Source organism: Tympanuchus pallidicinctus, unplaced genomic scaffold (assembly GCF_026119805.1).
Source record: "Tympanuchus pallidicinctus isolate F22 unplaced genomic scaffold, pur_lepc_1.0 scaffold28, whole genome shotgun sequence".
In the NCBI taxonomy this organism is placed as follows: domain Eukaryota; kingdom Metazoa; phylum Chordata; class Aves; order Galliformes; family Phasianidae; genus Tympanuchus; species Tympanuchus pallidicinctus.
In genome coordinates this window covers 4,241,037-4,259,570 of record NW_026294745.1, presented here as the reverse complement: position 1 = coordinate 4,259,570, position 18,534 = coordinate 4,241,037, and the positions used below count along the sequence as shown (strand labels likewise).

General features: G+C 40.0%; 2 protein-coding genes across 6 annotated transcripts in view; one reads left to right on the top strand and one right to left on the bottom strand.

Annotated features, from left to right (window-relative positions):
• The window catches only part of RIMBP2 (RIMS binding protein 2), a 403,010-nt gene that overhangs the window by 173,711 nt on the left and 210,765 nt on the right, over positions 1 to 18,534 (top strand). The gene's annotated exons all lie outside the window — the stretch shown is intronic.
• ADGRD1 (adhesion G protein-coupled receptor D1) overlaps positions 1 to 18,534 on the bottom strand; it is a 123,767-nt gene that overhangs the window by 46,842 nt on the left and 58,391 nt on the right. For all 5 annotated transcript variants that reach the window (XM_052691408.1, XM_052691404.1, XM_052691407.1 and 2 more), the window contains 2 exons: positions 10,126 to 10,199; positions 8,088 to 8,211 (listed from right to left, as the gene is read on the bottom strand). In XM_052691408.1, coding sequence (XP_052547368.1) covers positions 8,088 to 8,211; positions 10,126 to 10,199 — 198 coding nt within the window. The remainder of the gene's footprint in view (positions 1 to 8,087; positions 8,212 to 10,125; positions 10,200 to 18,534) is intronic.

Genomic DNA, 18,534 nt, shown 5'->3' with positions numbered 1-18,534 from the left:
TGGCTGATGAAGCTAATGGTTTTAATTGCCTCCAGAAAGGCTGCTGAAATTCAATTTCAGTCCAGTGAGGCCTTTATTTATATATTAAATAATAATAACAATACAAATCACTATTTTCCTTCAGCTTGCCAAGCACTTTTCTATGTACATAACATTACGGTTTGTTTTCTTTCAAATTAACATCTGTGTTTGGCTCAGGAGGCTCAGGCACAACTCTGGTGGGGCCACACGTATGGGGGCTGCACAGTCATTACTCACATTGAGAAAGTCTCACTTGATTCAGGGTCTTCTCTCAAGCCACAGTATATCAAATACCACAGAAAAAAACCCTCTGAGCATCATGCCCTGCACTGTAATCATCTTTATCAGACATTTCCAGCAGAATAGCTTTTGAATTCCCATTCTCTGTTAACTCCACATCTCCAAGTGATCAGCAGTAAAATGCTACAAAGGGGACTTTTCAGGCTTTGAAGGAACATTTTTCTCCAGCCAGCCCAGCCGTGTGGCTGCTTATTTAAAACTTTTCACTGTGACATGTAAAATTTAGAATTTTCCCAATATCTCTGCCGAGGTGTTAATTAGTATTTTTTAAAGCCCACATAGACTTTTAAAGTACTTCTGGGCAAGATGTCATCAAACAGTGGGTAATCTGCTCATTACAAATCTCACCCAGCAAGATATTTGTTCAAATGAAGCCTGAAGGAAGCATGATGGGGAGGAAGGACTCAAATTGTGAAGTTTGGAGATCAGAAAAGCAGATATTTGTGAATCCTTCCTCAAGTCTGTGCTTGGGTAACAAAAAACAGTGCGTTTTTCTGCCTTCTTTCCAGGGCTAAGACTTTGAGTTGTCATAGAAAAATGGTTAAGTGTTATGCTTACAGCAGATCATCCTAAGTGAATCTGTAAGAGTAACTTTTGCCCATGCACCTCAGATTTATACATCTGTTCTCTGCTTTCTGTTCCAACAAGAGCTGTTCTCCAATTAACAGGCTAACCAAGCCATGAGAGAGGCTTATGAGGAGAAGAAAAGCCAGTGTGGGTCCAGCAGCACTGGAAGGCCAAGAAATGATGGCCTCTTGCCAAACCAAGGCTATGAAATCTTTTAGAGCAGTTGTGGATAATTAAATACCCAGAGCCCAGCACAGTTCAATGAAAATGAGTATGTCCACCTCCCCTGTCCCAGCCCTGGGCTCTGATTCAGAAATGCCTGTTTCAATTTGGGGCTGCAGCAGCTGTGGAGGCCCCAGGTGTCCTGAGATGCCCAGCAGCACACTTTGGGGGGCAAGGGACACCCAAGGTTGGCAGCTGGGACACTGACCTTGCGAGCATGGGAGGATGGAGTTCAGTGATGTTTAGCAGAGAACAGTGATGAGTAGAGGTGTGGTGTTGTAATATTTTCATACTGCGTGGGGAAACCCTTAAGTCAGCAAGAATATCTAACTGCCAAGCAGCTCGGTGCTTTCATTTCCAACCTAGGAAGAAAGTCTATGCTATTTTGTTAAGTATTCTGATTACAAAATTTCATGTCCTATTTCATGCTCCTCAAACAAAAGAGCTGTTTGACCATTAACGCATTCTTAAATATTTGGTTCCTCCAAAATAGAAAGCAATTTTTTGTTCGTTTCTGCTCAGTGAAATTCAGTAATTGCCAAACAGTTCTCCAAGGGATGTCAAGGGTTTTTGTGTTCTGCAGCATTGGTCCAACTTCTTCTATGTAATTCTATGGGATTAAGGATAGACCCAGAGAGTCTCCTATTTCCTCCTATCAAAATGAACAGAGCTGCGCTGGCAGAGGAATAAAGGAGAAGAATGAATAATGGCTCTAAGTTAAAAATCAAGATCGGTGCTCCATTTTCAGGAAAGATGAGCATGGGTGCAGTGCAGACAAAGACATACAATGCAAAGTCACTCTGTGAGCACATCAGGGAGATCCTCCATGGGGGCAACACTGACAGCAATAAAATGGAGGGGGAAGTGGAGAGAGTGAGAAAGAGCAAAGAGGAAAGCCTACAAAGCGATGTGAGCGTAAACACAGGCTGATTTATCTGTGTTCATCTGTGGGGAAGGGCTGTCTAAACTGTCTGTGGAGATCTCTTCAGTTAAATAAACTGTCAATGGTAATAAACAGGGACAAAACATTGCAATGCCTATCTGATTTTTAAATATGCAACGCACAACAAAATTACTGCACTAAGGCACTATTCTTTTTTATGTTCTCAACAATGAAAAACATGCTGAGAAGAGTAATTATGTTAAAATTACAAAACAGCAACAAACCATGTTGCTTCCATTTCATCATCCCATTAGAGCACACAATCTGAACCACAGCAGTCTGAAAAATTGAAGAACAAAAGTTATCATTTCAGACTGCTGTTTTAACGTCCTCTGAGTGCAATGTTTGATTAATAGCTGGAATATTTGATTTAGGAAAATATTGCACCAATCTCACAAATTATACACTTATGCCCAATATTTTTTAAGCATTTGACAGCGTTAGGATGTTTTCAAATAGTCTTTATAAACATGAATAAATGCACTTTGTTCTTTCTCAGTCAGGCATATGTTATCAAAAATTGCTCACAAAATCAGCTATAGCAGTGGAAATTAAAATAAAAACACAAATGTTGCCCCAAAGAAAATAATGGGATTTCTTTCCTTTTGTGAACAGAAGCCCATACCCAATTCTCCAAGCTTCTGAAAAACCCTGGGCTCCCTGATAAGCTACAGGTTGTCTATAGATCCATCTGCAAGATCAAGAAGTTCTACATATTTTCCCATTCATAAACTCTTGTCTGTTTTCAGGCCTGGTGGTGGGCATCTTCAACTGCATTGTTTGATCTTCACTTCTGTATTGTGAAACAAGATCTCTAAATGGGATGAAATACAGTTCTTACTAGTTCTAAAAATGCAGAAAGCGTGTCCAATAAGATAAAACCATTACTTTGTTGTGAATGTCCATGCACATGTCGAGTAGTCATTTCTACACCCTTAGTTGAAACAAGACAGAAAGAGCAATGCCCCTCAGGTAAAACCAACCTAAAAGAATGGTCTATTACTGCTGTGTCCAGTGCTGCTCACTTACTGGAGAGGGACCCAAACTTCACGCTCTATTTTTGCCGTGGGGACAGTGATTTCTCTTTTCTAAGGCTTTGGAACTCTAGGCCCCAGGTGTCCACCATGCTTTTGCTGCTGAGATGACATTTTTGTGGCAGATGGTACAAATAGCCTGGCATGCCCTGTAGTAGTTGGATCACTATAAAAATAAAATTTGCTAGATGCCTGTCATGTTTGCTTGGCAGGAGCACAGAACCCCACTGACTGCTGAGAGGAAGTAAAGCTGCCCAAATAGAAATAATGGCATCTGGAGTGCTTTTGAAATGTGGCTTGCTCCATGTTGGATTTGACTCCTGCTGGCTAGGAAGCACTTTGTGACATTCCTCTGCATGACTGTGCAGGAGGAACATCACCCACATCTCTCCTCCTGATGTCAGCTGTCCTTCCCAGCCCAGGTGTGGGCACGTTCCTCTCCAGCAGGAGGTACCATTTGTTGCAGGTTGAGATCTACCCAGCCTCTGTGCAAGTGGAGGGTGCTTAACTGAGGGAACATCTCATCTCCTGTCCTCTGCTGTTCCTATTTCAGGTTCAAATCTACAATGAGGACTGTAGTACTTTGAGAAAACCACCAAAATATCACTCCAGGTGCTCTCCACTTGGAATTTTTCCAAAAGAAGCAAACATATATCAGTTTAGCTATACCAAACGAAATGGCTTATTTATTTTTCCTACCACAGCTATATTAATGCACCTTTGTCTCCCAAAGTGTAGCACTGCAGGGCAGCTGGCAATACAGATGTGCTCTGACAGCAGGAAGCATAGAGTGAGATGAAAGGTGCATTCTGCAGGTCAAGAAAGGACAAAGACAGGCATGAACCCCTGAGAGTGCAATTTCAACAAGGATTTGCTACATGGGACTTTTTTGCTTTTTCTCAGTTTCCCCATCAGAAAGAGGAGCATAAACTAATTGGTTAATATCTGCACATCTGCTCTGAGCATCCCACTGACCTGTTTTGTCAGAGTGGTGTTTCTGTAAAGGTCTCAATCTTACTACATTGCCCAGAGTTTTGAAAAGGCTTCTCAATAGTTTCCACATTCTGATGGTATCCTGGCCTTAATTGCAACCTCACAAAGGCAATCAAGGGCTGAATGTGTTCCTTCAGGAACATTCTTCTCATCTTCAGTCACATTTTATCTTGGATTTGCTTATTTATTTAAACAAATTGATTGCTACAAATCTCCAAAACTCCATGCAAATGGTAGGATAAATGAATCTCGGTAAGCAAGTCTAATTCTGGGCCAACCATAACAACAGAGTGCTGAAGACATGGATAATTTTGGCACTCCACGTGGCCAGTTCATCAGCAGGCTAACAGGTCAGTGCCAGCCTGTCATCTTAGTGCCACATGTTTGTAAGCTTTTCCACTGTTTTTTTTCATTCCTGAAATAAACTTGTTACAACTGTGACTCTCCTTCATGTCTGAAAGCAGCTAACTGCAGACATGGATCTCAGGCTCATCAGCAGTATTGTTAGTACTGCTCTTCCACAATCATGGCAGCTTTAGTGCATTCAAGTTGTTGCTGAAACTAATGTGAAATTTGAAGTAGTGTTCAACTACACTTGTAATCCAAACTCAGTTTCAGGCTAACTCACAGCATTCAAATAAGTTCTTCTCCACGCACTGTTGTGTAGTGCGCCGATATAAAAGTGGAGGTTAATTTTCTCACATTGAAGTTAGCATTCCAGAATGTAAAGCTTTCTTTTATGCACTCTCAATTTCTTCCTCTGAAATATTGGGACAAAAATGCTCTTATGTCTCAGAGCTTCTACCTACCTACTTTCTTGTATTTCTGTTTAAATTAGGCCTACCTGACAGTCTGCCTCATAATTGCCTCTAACAATGTCAGCATTCCTTGTCTCAATATATTACAGGTTTTCAAGAGAAAGCACTACCAGATGCCAGATATCCTACAACTCTGTTCATATAAATGTCCCTCTGAAAGAACATAAAATCCTTATGACACGTTGTGATTCCTCTCCAAGCCAGATGCACTGAGTATTTACCTAGATCTTTTCCTTGACATAAAATTGCAATGATAAAGAATCTTGAGAATTTATAGTCACTAGTGCTCACAAGTGAATTGGGGCAGTGTTAGCAGGAAGGAAGGCATGAGGGCAAAATGCATCAAAGCTGGTGGGTCTGAATCATGCTATTGTTCTAGAAGTGGAAAAAGCCAGACTTGATCATGGGAAGTGACAAAGAGTCAACCAAGGAGATTCTTGCTTGAGTTTTGCATAACTCTAAAGAAGAAGTCACTATCCTTGGTAAACAACTGTCATCAAAACTCAGCTCCCTGCTTGGTTAGAAATGCTTATGGAAGGTTATTTCTGAGGAAAGTCACTTACTTTCAGTCTTCCTTGCTTAGAGACACCTCAGCTTTTTCTGAACTAAGAGAGCACTTCATGCTGTCCTTTGAACAATAAATTCTCTTTGAATACTTGCAATGCCTAAAAAACACTTATGCTTTTTTTTTTTTAAGCAAAAAGAAAATCAATCTCTTTCCCATGGAGAAGGGCCAAGTACATGAGAACACATATCACACTGAACTGGTCTTGAGCATTCATGGATTTCCACATCAATGTTGTTCTCTGTCAACCAATGCATTATGTTAAAATCTGGGAAAAAGATGGATATTAAGCTTTCTATGCATCAGAGTATCTTGGTCTACACATCTCACATGAGATTTTACATCAATTTTGTTTTCTAACTTATCATAAACAAGTAAAACAGCAGTTCAAAGACATTTTACAAAAACTGAAACAAAATACTGAAAATAGAACCAGTAAATGACTGTGAGGAACTGGACAGTGCATTCCTGTTTCCTAGTTATGCATTTCAGATCTCTTTAAGATAGTCTGACTCAAAAGGCTTTGATATAAAATGTCTTTGATCTCTAGTGACTAATACTGCATATTATTAGAACTTACCCCAACATCTCTTTAATCATAACAATCTCACATCTGTTTGTTTGAAAGTTATGCCTTTCAGAATTATTCCCTAATGGAAAATCAACTAATCTTTCACCAGCATTTAATTGGTGGATGCCCTGTTCAATTGTGCTAAATCATTTAATCTCTGTGTACTGCTCTTTAAAACAATTTTAATAATACCATATTTCTGCCATTCTATTTTTACCTCACAAGTGGGAAGCTCTGTGGGCAAAACTGCATTTTATTGTGAGCACAAAATGTTCCTCAGAAAATGATACTTAGAAAGGAGCTGGGATCATCAGGTGCTTTATAAGTCACAAGGACAACAAAGGATAGATAAAAACTGGCAGACCTGAACAAGGTGCCCTCCCTCTTCGAATGGCTAGACCAGTACAGAGGACTCTGGGAATTAATTAAGTTATTTGGATTGCAGACCATTCTGTTCTACACCCTCACCCCAACTGTGATGGCATGACACCACGTAACTGGGATAATCATGCAAGCAGTTGTGCTAACAGTGTTACTGAATCAGTAATTCCTAGTGGCAGTTATGAATCATTCATTCCTTGAGAAGTCTTTGCTGCAGCTCAGTGGGATAGCCCTGATTATGCTGAGCTGCAAGCTCACTTTTCTATCTATCTGCAAGACCCTCTGAGCTGCCATCACAAGCACAGGCAGCTCATCCTGCAGCAGCAACTACCTCAGGGCTGGGCTACCATCTAAAATAAGACCAAATCTATCATTCAAACCAATTAACAGGAGCCTGAGACCTGGCCCGCTAGTCAATGCATCCACACCAACCAAGCTGACAAAAACCCTCCAGCTGTACCACAGAGGACACTGCACTTGTTAGTAGCACACTGTGATAAATGTGACACTACGACTCCTACTGTCCCACTGCAGCTCTTCTTCAGTTGTTAATTTACATTGTTAGGATGGTGTCTGTAAAAAGCTGAGGATGTGCCTGAGAGTATAAATTTGACAGACAATCAGTATAAATTACTTCAAATGTATGGTCTGTAAATTATTTATATTATAGATTCATTATTTATCAGCTGGGAGTTTTCCAGAGCAGAGCTTTGTCGCTGCCTCTATAGGTTCCTCCCTGACAGTAGCACACCAAATAAAGCAGTAAAATCATATTTCCCATGCTCATAGCAGTGCTGGCTGTTTGCCTGCTAAGACCCAGCAGAGGGTTGGCTTTGCCTGGTGCTGAGCTTTGGAGAGGAAGTCCTTTGGGAGGCACAAGCCAGCACTTCACCTGCAAGGAGCAATGCTGCCATCTCTGAGGAAATCTCTAGGCATCACACAGCATTATGAAGGCAAGAACATGTTTGGTGAGAAAAGTGGTATGTTTATCATGAAACTTCATTTCAAAGCAGAGATGAGAGTCAAGTAGAAAGCCTTGGTCACGTTCTGGCTTCAAAGAAGTAAATCTGCTTAACAACTCTTTGGACAAAGGAACCGAGCATAGAGAAACTATACATAAGGGGTTCACTGTCTAAAGCCTCCATTGCTTTCTCACACTTCTACACAAGTCTTCACTTGGCAAGGAGGTGGAGAAAGAGTAGCAGAGAGGCACTTGAAAAGCTGGCAGAGCAAATGGTTGGGCCCAGCTGGCAGCAGTTTGCTTCATAGGGAGTCCAAGCTTGGCTGTTCAAATTCTGCAAGTCTACTTAGCAAAAGCCTTAACAGCCACATCTCAGCTTTCTTGGTCTTGAAAATGAATCATCAAACCGAGGCTGGTCTGTGCTATGTTTTCCAGTGCTTTTCCTGCCTACTACTTTAAGAAATAGTACTAAAAGGGCAATAATAACATACAGTACTTCAGGACTCCCACCTACCACAGAGCTGTATGCTCCATTCAGTTCCCAAATGTTTTAGAAAACATACATAGTCCAGAAGGATTAATACAACATCCCAGCAAACAAGCTGTGGATTAAATCTAAATGGGACCAATATGAGCCCAGTTCCAATCACATACTGATGTGGTGTGTATTTATGTTCTGTTTCCAGCAGTTACTCCTTTGCTTAATCTCACCTTCAGAGGCACCACTTGCATCAGAATGGCGAAGTTAGTGAGGTGGTTACAAAGACACACAGAGTAGTTGAGGTCCCCGCTCTCACGCACACAACCTTCGTTAGACCAAATACCAGTTCCATTGCTGCAAAGCACACAAAAACGGCACAGTCTCTATCAAAATGCATCTTATTGAGGTTAGTTTGACATGTATTGTACTGTACAGGAGATATAAAATTTGAAAGCCATTGTGGGCTTGTGTGCTCATAAACACTCTTAGTGTCCTCTCAATTCCACCATGAAAATAAATAAGGAAAATATTGACCAAGAGGGCCTAAATCATACCCCTATCTGAATGTCACTAGAGATTACTTTCCAGTTTTATAACTAATGAATAGCTACATTTCTTCATAACATTGTGCAACTCACTTATGGCATTTTCTCTAGACACAGATTTCTGTATTTTGAGAACTATCATATCAGACAAGTCAATAATCTTGCAGAGACTCAAAGCATATTGTATCTTCTGTCTTTCTCTTATTCAGTGTCCCACTTGTCCTAACAAAGTAAGTAATTTAGACTGATTGAGCATGATTTCTAGTGAGCTGCCCATGCCAATCGTTTTTCATCATTTCAACCTCTGGGACAATGAGAGCAGCTCCTGCTCCACCGAGGATATGGCTGGCCTGGCCGCATGGCTCAGTCCCAAGGCAGCAAGGGATGTGATGCTCATAGTTTGCTTCCTGGAGCCAGGGAAAACCTGGAAAGCCTTGTGCTGACACAGCCCTGCCAGGAGTCCTGTGACAGAGCGGGAACATAGAAGCTGCATCTTGGTGGAGTTCTGGGCAACGTAGGTCACTGCACTGTTTTTAACTGTTTATTATTTTTTATATTATTTTGGGTCCTGAAGCTAGACTGAGTGATGAATATTTTCATCGGAGCTTATTTTACAATAGATAAAATAATCATCTTTCAGTCTGTCCTATGGGACCTCCTTGAATTCTCAAAGGGAGCCTTCTGCACATTAGGAATTGCCTATTCTTTAACTACCATCCATCAGGGAATAGGAATATCTTGACACAAATGAAACTCATTTGAAAGGATAGACTTTGTATTTCAGTTTCTATCCCAAGACACAGCCTCAAGGGCCCAAGCCTCAGTGGAAAACCACACAGGGACAATGCCCCAGCCAAATTAATTTGCTTCAGTAAAATCTGTTTTGAATTTATTGTAATTCCTGAGTAACCATAACGACAATTAACTGCTAACAGCTGGGACAGTTCAACATCCTTGAAACAAAACGTTAATAAAACAATTACAGTGACCTTCCCGTGTGCATGCTGGATAGGACAGATCACAGCATTGCAATCCTTTGCTACACCAATTAAGCTTATATCATTACAGCACAAAAAATATTAATCCCCATAAATTTCAAGATTCAGAAAACACTTTTTGTGTTTTAACTCAACAGGAGCAACATGCTCAGAAATCGAAAACAGGATAAATAGATTCAGAGCTAAAAAAATAAAAAATAAAAGCTGTTGCTTTTCCATAGATCCCATTTTCTGAGTGACATTTTATTTATTTACCTTTCCTTTTCATTTGCATTCAGGGGCATAACGTTTCTTCATTGCATGCATTGGCCAAAATTCACAGCTCTTAAATACTGATCTCACATGGCATTGTGAAACAGGCAGAGATCCAGTGAAACCAATGGCTCTGCTGGAGGCTTGCCATCTGAAAACATCCAAGTGTCTGCCCAAATGGGTATATGCATAAACCATCTTAAGCAGGATCAGTATCAGTCTGCATTTTAGTTTTGATTCCATATTTTTCAAGCTCTCAATCCCCAACTTAACACAGGGTCAGTGAAAAAAACCAAGTCCTAGTTATAGTAAAAAGCCACTGTGAGATTGTATATGTTGTAAACCAGTGCCTTCATTACTTTAACTGCTTCTATAAATGAAAGAAATCAAGAAGAAGATAGGCAACATAAAGCATCACAAATGACATGCTCTTTGATTTAGCCAGGTTAAAGAGCTTAACTTGTATCACATACCTGTAGTCCAGAAATGCACAGTAAAGATGGACTCTGTTACTCTTGTTCAGTGCTAGGCTGTATTGTCTGGGAGCCTGCAAGAAGGAAAAAAAATAAGCCCTGAAGGAATGTTTTAAAAGAACCAAATTCCAGTATTCAACTTGTTCAAATTCTTATTGTTCTAGTAACTGCATTTTCCAGATTAACCCACCATAATGAAAGGAAATTTTTTCAGTCCTCATGGCTTTAGCACAAACCCCATACATGCAAGGGCTGCTGTTGTCTAGAGTTTAGACAGGATTAAATTCATGTCACTTGGAGTCAGAAATTGATGTCCAATTTAAATAATAGCAAAACAGGCTTCCCTGTTGTACATAAGCAAAGTACAAATGTGTGTGTCATTTTTACAGCATGTATTTCACTTCACTGGGTTTTGTCCTCTCTAATAAAAATCTCACATTGTAAGATGAATAACACTGAAGTACGTTCAATTCAGTGACCAACTCACAGACATTTTCTTTCCACAATACCAATTATTTTTAAATATACAATCAAACTGAAGGAGCAATGCTGTAATCCAAGATCTTATTTTAATAGACTTTCGCATTATGACAACATAAATTTTATCTTTCACAAATAGATTTGGCAACACTCAATCTCATCCATTCAGAAAGGATGGAGCCCTCATTCTCAACTGTTACATCACTTTCATGTCAAAATCATTCAAACAATATTGGGATGAATTAGTCGTTTGTAACAGATAAGACATGCAAACAAGAGGTTTCCAGGATCTGTTCTACCCTTTTTAATATAAAAATCCCCCAAGTCTACTCTGTGTTTAATCCTATCTTAGGACTGTTTCATTTTATTACAAGCATCTTCAACATAAATCCCTGCTGAATTAATAGACCTCATATCATTATAGCACAAGGTCAATACTGCTGTGAAACTGGAACACAATCAAGAATTCTTCTCCTTGTTTTAGAGAAGAAAAACAACAAAACAAACAAAAACCCAACCTGCTGAAACTTGTGCAAGTACAAGAAGTCTTTGAAGCAATTTTCTTTCTCCTCTCCCACAAACCCAAGATCATATGTCAGGCACAAGGTAGCACAGCAGCCTCCTTACTATTCATTATGAAGCTTTTCTGCCCAGCCCAGGGCATTCATGCTAGAATTCCACACACTCCAGGTAGCTGTGCTGTAGATAAAGCCATTTATTTCTTCTTAATTTACCTCTGGGTAACGTAAATGGAATTTTCTTATCTACTTAAGCAACATCTCTGAGTAAAACTTCTAATTCCCTAACTGACCCTGGTTTTCCTAAGATTTCATAGGAGAAACAGCTGAGATTGCAGGTCAAGTACTCCCAGAAGCTGAGCTTTGAGATGACAGACTGTCACCAATCTGCTGAGGGTCTTTGTTTTCCTCTTGCCACATCCTATGGCCTCCTTCCATGACAGGAGCAAATTAAATGGTAAAACTGAAAGTGTATGAAACCAAAACTGAATGCAATCAGATAGAGGAAGAAAAGCTGGCTGCTCCTTGTCTCTCTCCTCCATGCTCAGAACACAAATTGACCCTGTTGCATTTTAGGAAGTTTCTGTATTTGATCCTATGTGTAATTCCAGCAGTGTGGTCTGATGACTAAGTGCCCTGACAAGGCACAATCCCACCTTTTGCTTCTCAGAGCATTTCCGAGGAGTTCAGAACCTGCAGACAACTAATGATCCATAACCCACAGCTGGAAAAATGCCTTCTGCAACTTCAGTTAACAGCGAGTTGTGTTGGCAAAGTTCACTTTGTTTTACCAGCTGAAAAGGCACGTAGCATAACGCTTGCCTGTTGTGCTGTACAGCTTTATGTCTGTCGTGACATAGCTTTCTTAAGTGTGTAACTGAAAGCATTCATAGTCAGCTTGTATTACGAATTACTTCACTTTTATGACAGACAGATGAGCGGCAGTTTAATAAAAAAGAGAAAAGAAAGATCTGCTGTAATAACAAAGATTTTACAATAAGTGTCACTTCTGACTTGTAAAATATCTCTATATAAATCTCGATTCTTAATATGCGAAACGAAAAGGGCACCGCTGGGTCAGGTTGAAATCAGACGTAGTACTTCAGTTGTGTAGCTTTTCACACAAATAAATCCCAGATGTATGTTTTCTCCTCAATGTCTCTGGCAAGGGACAAATTACTGTTTTTCTCCATCTTTGACTCTAAACACAGATGTCACCAATTAGACAAAGAAGCACACCAGGGGAGGCTGGTCGGACTGTCCAGAACTGTGTGCAAACTCGCATGGACAAAAACTAGATATCCAACACGCATACAGGAAGAACCCACACTACTTTGTCTGTTAATTCTCTTAAAGAATATGTTGTCTTGTTTTGACACACACAACCAGGCCTCACCAGTCCTTCTCCTGATAATTGCATAGCAGTCCTCTTCTTGGACTTACAGGACTACTGGTCTGCAACAAAACTATCAGCAGAATAGAAACTCACACAGCCTATAAGAAACTGGCTACAACAGGGAATAAGCGGATTTTCAGCAGCTCTAAAGGACTCTGTAATCTTTGAAAAAACAAACTGTGTCTCAATACTGCATCTCTAAAGTTAAACTGTGTGTGACGGCTTATACTTGACTTGGATCCTGCGGCAAGGGGAATATTGATTTAATATCATTGATAACAAAGAACTTAATATGGAAGTAGGCTTTTGCACTAAGAGATTAAGTCAGTGGAATGCTTATAAAAGCCTGTGAAAGGACAGTTTGTGCATCTTTTAGTGGTATAGAGAGGGAAAGTACTGGTACACTATGTAAAATAGGGTCTGTGCATCAGTTCTCCATCATTTCAGTTCTTTATATAAATTCTTCTGCATGAAGAGGGTTACATGCTGCAAGATCAAAAAAGAATTACATTAAATAAAGCAAGTGTCAGGATGGTGGCAAGCAATAGCCAGGAACAGAACCCATACTGCTGAGAAGCTCAGTGCAGACTTTGTTTCTGTGATGGACCTGGTAGCTTGGGGAAGTACTGTCTCTATTTACACCCCCAGCAGAAATACAGCTGTTCTGCATACCCTACACTAACCACTGACTCTCAGTAAGTTAGTAAGATTTACATGCCAGCCACAGAAACTCGCTGTATGTGTTGAGGATATATAGAGTATTTGCATGGTGGCGATACAGTCATTAAACAGCTGGGAACTAGGCACAGGTCCATGGCTGGGGGAGGATGAGGCCAAAAAAGGAGGGCAGGGGACTGAAAGGACTGCTGGAAACCTTCAGAAAAACCTAGTTGCAGGAAATGTCATGAACAGAATTGCAGAAGAAAAACAGTCAGCCAGCTGCTGCTGGGGAGTCTTGCCAAGGAGGAGAAGCCAAGCAGAGGGTGGGGTGAACCTTTGTGAGATTAGCTTTTTTCTCCTCTCCTCCCCTGAATTTAAAAAGCAAACAAATTCTTAGTGGCCACCAAGGGAGGAGGGTGTGCACTTTCTAATTCAGTATGTATTTTTCTCAAATGTGAAGAAGGAGAACTCATTGGGGTAGTTCTGCCAGTCATCTAAACGCAGTAGCTCCAAGCCCAGAGGTTAGGTGTTAGACTTGCTCTTCTCCAAACACTGATAATTTATTCTAAGTATAAATTTGGAAGTCACTTGACTTTGTTCAGAATTCTGCCTAATTCAGAGATTTTTGAAATCTTGTCATCTCAACATCCAAACACAACGGATTGTATTGAAGGTGTTGAGAGAGGGCTCCAGTACTGACAGACCACTTGTTTTTCGCACACTTCACAGCCCCACTGAAATATTCTTACAGGTCTGTGAGACAGAAGCTTATTGATTCCTGTTTATGGATTAAATTAGAGTCTAAGCTACTAATTAGAGGATTTCTAACTGTTCACATCCTAATTGCTCACATGATCTATCCAGGACCACATGATCTACTGACTTTCCCAATTATACAAACTACTTCTAAGTACCTACAGAACTAAAACTTTAAGGTACATCCATCTACTTCGTTCCATGGAAAAAGACAGACAGGCAAAGAAAGAAAGAAGCAACCACCTATTTTTATGTTGGCTGTATTTTTCCAAGTTGTGAGGATACTGCGTTGCAACTGACTTAGATCACTCAACTATTTTAATTTAGAGTTTTTTGGACTGATTCACACCGAGATGTAACTAGCACACATAATGATAATATTGTTACAAACTGTAAAAAAAAAAAAAGAATTTATTTTATCAACAGGGAATTAGAAAGTGTTGTACATAAAATCCAGACCTTTAGTTGATGTAAATCAACCATGTTCCGTTGTAGCCAACAGATCTATGTGAGCATATGCTTGCTGAAGTGATGTAGTAAAACACTGTAGGACACAGGGTCAACGTGAAAGCTCTCAGAATGTATTTCTTAATGGTGCAGACATGCAGTTAAAAATAAATTTAAAAATAAATAAATAACAGAAAAAGTGACACAAAAAGTGGAAGGCTATGGCAGAGAATAATATAAAGGAAAAAAAGCACAGTTAAATATCAGATCCTATGAAGGCATATGAAATTAAAACAGGTTGCCATATATAACTGAATATGAATTGGCTTTGAGTCTTCCTCTGCCTGAGGTTAAGAATAGTCAGCATTTCAATTTCCTGCAAAAATATTGTTAATCAAACACTACTGCAGTATTTTCCCCCAGCTCTCAGAGTTCTCCATTTGACAGCTGCTTTTTCAGGCAAGCAGTGTGAAAACAACAAATATAATTTTAAAAGCCCTGTGAGCAACAGACTAAAAAATCTTGGCTTCTTTATTCGATAGCATTTTTTATAAAGAGGAAAAGAAAATGAGGAGGGAATGGACAAGGACATTGTCTTGGTACTCTTTCTCTGTTACTGTGTATAACAAAAAAAGTTGGATTACTCCTGTGTGGACAGTATCAGAAGATCTTGCTATTTTTCTTTGAGTAGCAACTCTGCATCTCTTTAAATAAAAATGCCATCCTCTTTACAGCATCCCATCTTTCTGATGGCACTGAACAAGGGGCTTCATCGAACAGCTGCCAAGACAACATCCAAACACTTTGCACATCTCATGTGGCTGTCAGGCTGTACCTCTGCAAACAGCTGTTTATGGTCTACGGGAACTGAAACTATCACTTGGTGCTCATCTCCCTTCAGCTTGTCTCTGTGATCTACTTCAGGTTAGCTGCTTATAGCACTGATAGCCATGATAGCATCTACAAAAGATGGAGCAGTGTATCATAAATGCACTCTAGGTGAAACTGTCAGTGTTAAAAAATGAATAGCCCTCCTCTCTGGTTTTGAGTATTAAATAGCATAAAATTCAGTTCTTCCCAAGGAAGGCTGCCTAGATGTTGAGCAATTTTGGCAATGAAAACTGAGTGCAACCCTCGAGTTAAAACTACAGTCTCCCTAAACATGCATACACAGCTCAAAAATGTCTTTTCTTTAATTTTATGGACCCCCAAAAATCCCACTCTAACATAGAAGATAAATTAACACAGTACACCATCACTGGGTCAATATGAGGTCTGCTCTAGGGAGCTTCTGAACAAAAAGCACCTTGCTCACATCACGAAGCCACACATCCTCTATGGATGATACTTCCATACAGTCCTCAATTTCAAAGATCTCAAAATTGCAACATCTTTCTTTCCTTTTTCTTTCTCTTTGGCCTGAGTGCACATGGGCATAGTGAGTGTTTTGTATGTATTTGCTAACACTGGGCAGTGACAAGTATTTGCATGCCAAATTCTTTCAGCTTGGATGCCAAAACTATTTAAGACACAGCACTGCAGTGTAAAACCATGCCAAACTCCCATTGACTGCAATTGGGATTAATAATACTCACAATATTGTTGTAAATTATGGTAATAAATGGAAAGCACAAAAAGGATGAAAATAGCCATGGAAAGGAAAAGGTTTGTTTTCATTATAGATGAATAGAGTTGACTTTAATGCGGGCATGCACAAAAAGAAACTGCAGGATGAGGGCCTTTGAAATTCAATTTTGGCAGCAATCAAATTACATCAGTAAATGTTTAAAATTTTGACATGCTAGTCAGTGGGAAATGGGGCCTAGCAGGGAAGCTTTTCCTTACAAAAGCATTGGTAAACATGGCATTGAACTGATAATCTGGATCAAAAGCTGCTCTAATGCTTGGGTGAAAAAATGGTTTCTCATGTCCCTTACAGGATTGTTCAGTTCCAAAGAATGGAAAAGTCACTCTGGGCATAACCTCCGACTAGATATTACCTCTCCAGAATTACTGAATACAACCTGGCTCCAAACAGGTCTGATTTAAATCGGGTAATTTAAAATGCAAGTTATTTCGCTCAAGCTGCCTGTGTCAAAGCAGTTACTCATTGCTCTTGATCCTTTTGACCTTTTGATCTCATACAACCTTTTGGGGCACTCCTGTAGCAATGGCACGAGATGTGGGCACAGCCCTACAGAGTGTGTTTCTGCTCCTCCCTTCTCCTCTCCCCTCCAGCACACAGCCAGAGCTACCAGAACTTCACACCACAAACTCTGTCTCCATTGTCAGGGCCTGAGAACATTTTATCAGACTGTCAAACAGTTTTTCATTTTTTCATTTTTAGAGCTACTGGCACTGGAATTTGCTGAGAGGTTGTGAGCACAGAATCCTACCAGGTTGTTATCCCTTAACCCAGATCCCATCTATATCTTTTACTCTCTGAAGACTTTGAACATGTCTGAGTTAGATGGACCAAGATAAAGAATCATCCTTCAGCACAGATAAAACAATGATAAAAATACAAAATTATCCCAGACCTGGGCATTTGGTATGGCTCTTCCAAGAAGTCGTTTTGAGAAATGCTACTTGCCAAGGTTGGCAGTTAACACAAATTTTTGTCACTTTCATTCCTCATGTCCAAAATTATGTTGCATTTTGCTGCTTCTGCATATTTAGGCTCCTTGAAAAAGTTCTCTGTGTAGGTTGTCCACCAACTTTGAAATATCTATTCGCATAAGCTCCTGGAAGCTTGCTGATCTTTTCTGATAGATGAATGAAATATTACTTCACTTCTTCCCCACCAACAGAATCCAACAGAACCATAATGAAAGACATAAACAAGTGATCTTTTCTTTTCCCCGTTCACCTGTAGTATTTTGACACAGGCAGAAATATTTCCCTTTGCCATGCAATTATCCAGGCCTGTTGTAGAGCTCTGTAACAGGAAGCAATGTCTAGGCCATGACAGGAGCTGTGACAGGGACCAGAAGGCAGGCACAGTGTACAATCCTTTAAAGGGATGCACTGAGTAGAACCAGTTTTAAGAATACTTTTCCTATTAGGTAATATTTCCACAGTTTCCAAAACAGTGCTTAAACTTTTCCTCCTTATAGCTTATAGCTTCTTTTTTTTTTTTTTTTTTTGTAAGAGAAACATTTGCATCAGATGATAACCATTCCAGTCACTAAGCTTTAACATATAAACTGCAGTTGTTCACAATCCCCTGGTGAATCAGGCAAGGAGAATTCAAACCAGAACCAAGGGGCCGGGGCACGCAGCTCTAGCAGGGATGGACAGCCAGCAGCACCCACCTGGGTTTGCTCCAACATCTGCTGTACAGTCACAGTCTCTCATATCCCAGCTCACACATGCCTCGATTTTGGTAACTAGATTTCACTGAGCGTGGCTGCAATTGAAAAGCCTTGAAACAGAGGTTCAGTCTCTATGACTAACTTGCACCAATAGCAATGAGAAAATGCTCTGAATTCAGAGACAGCACAAAGCTACCGAAGCCAACAGCAGCAGTAAGTATCACCGGCACTTCAGTTTTGCATGCTTGTTTGTCAATACGAAAATGAAGACTGGATGAGCAAACACCCCTTTCCCACAGAACTGGAAGTAATAATTAGGAGACCAATCAATCAATATTTATTCCTATCCATTGTAAAAGAGGCTTTAGATGCTATCAGGAAATTTTGCACACAGTGACCCATAGCTAGGCTAAGACAGATTTCCCAGTGAAGAATCAGTATGTATTGCCTTTTCTAAATATACAGAGAAGAAAAGCACTAAAACATCCTGGTTTTCCTATACAATAAACAAAGTCTGTGTCCTTATTTTGAAGAGCAAAAGGACCTTGACAGCCTGGAGGAATGAAACATTAAAATTTCAGGTACTCTGCACAATAATAACAAGAACAAGCAATGTTTGTGGAATTATTGGGAATAACGCATTCATCTGTCTTTGTAAAGACTTCAGTGCCCTGCATTTCACCTGCAAAGACAAAAATAGCTATGGGAATGGGTAGCTTTGGGAGTCTGGGATTGCAAGAGAACTGCAAGAGACAAATATTGTGTGCAAAGCAGAATTTGGTGGCCTTAGGAGATGATTGGACTCGATGATCTTATAAGCCAACCTACATGGTTCTGA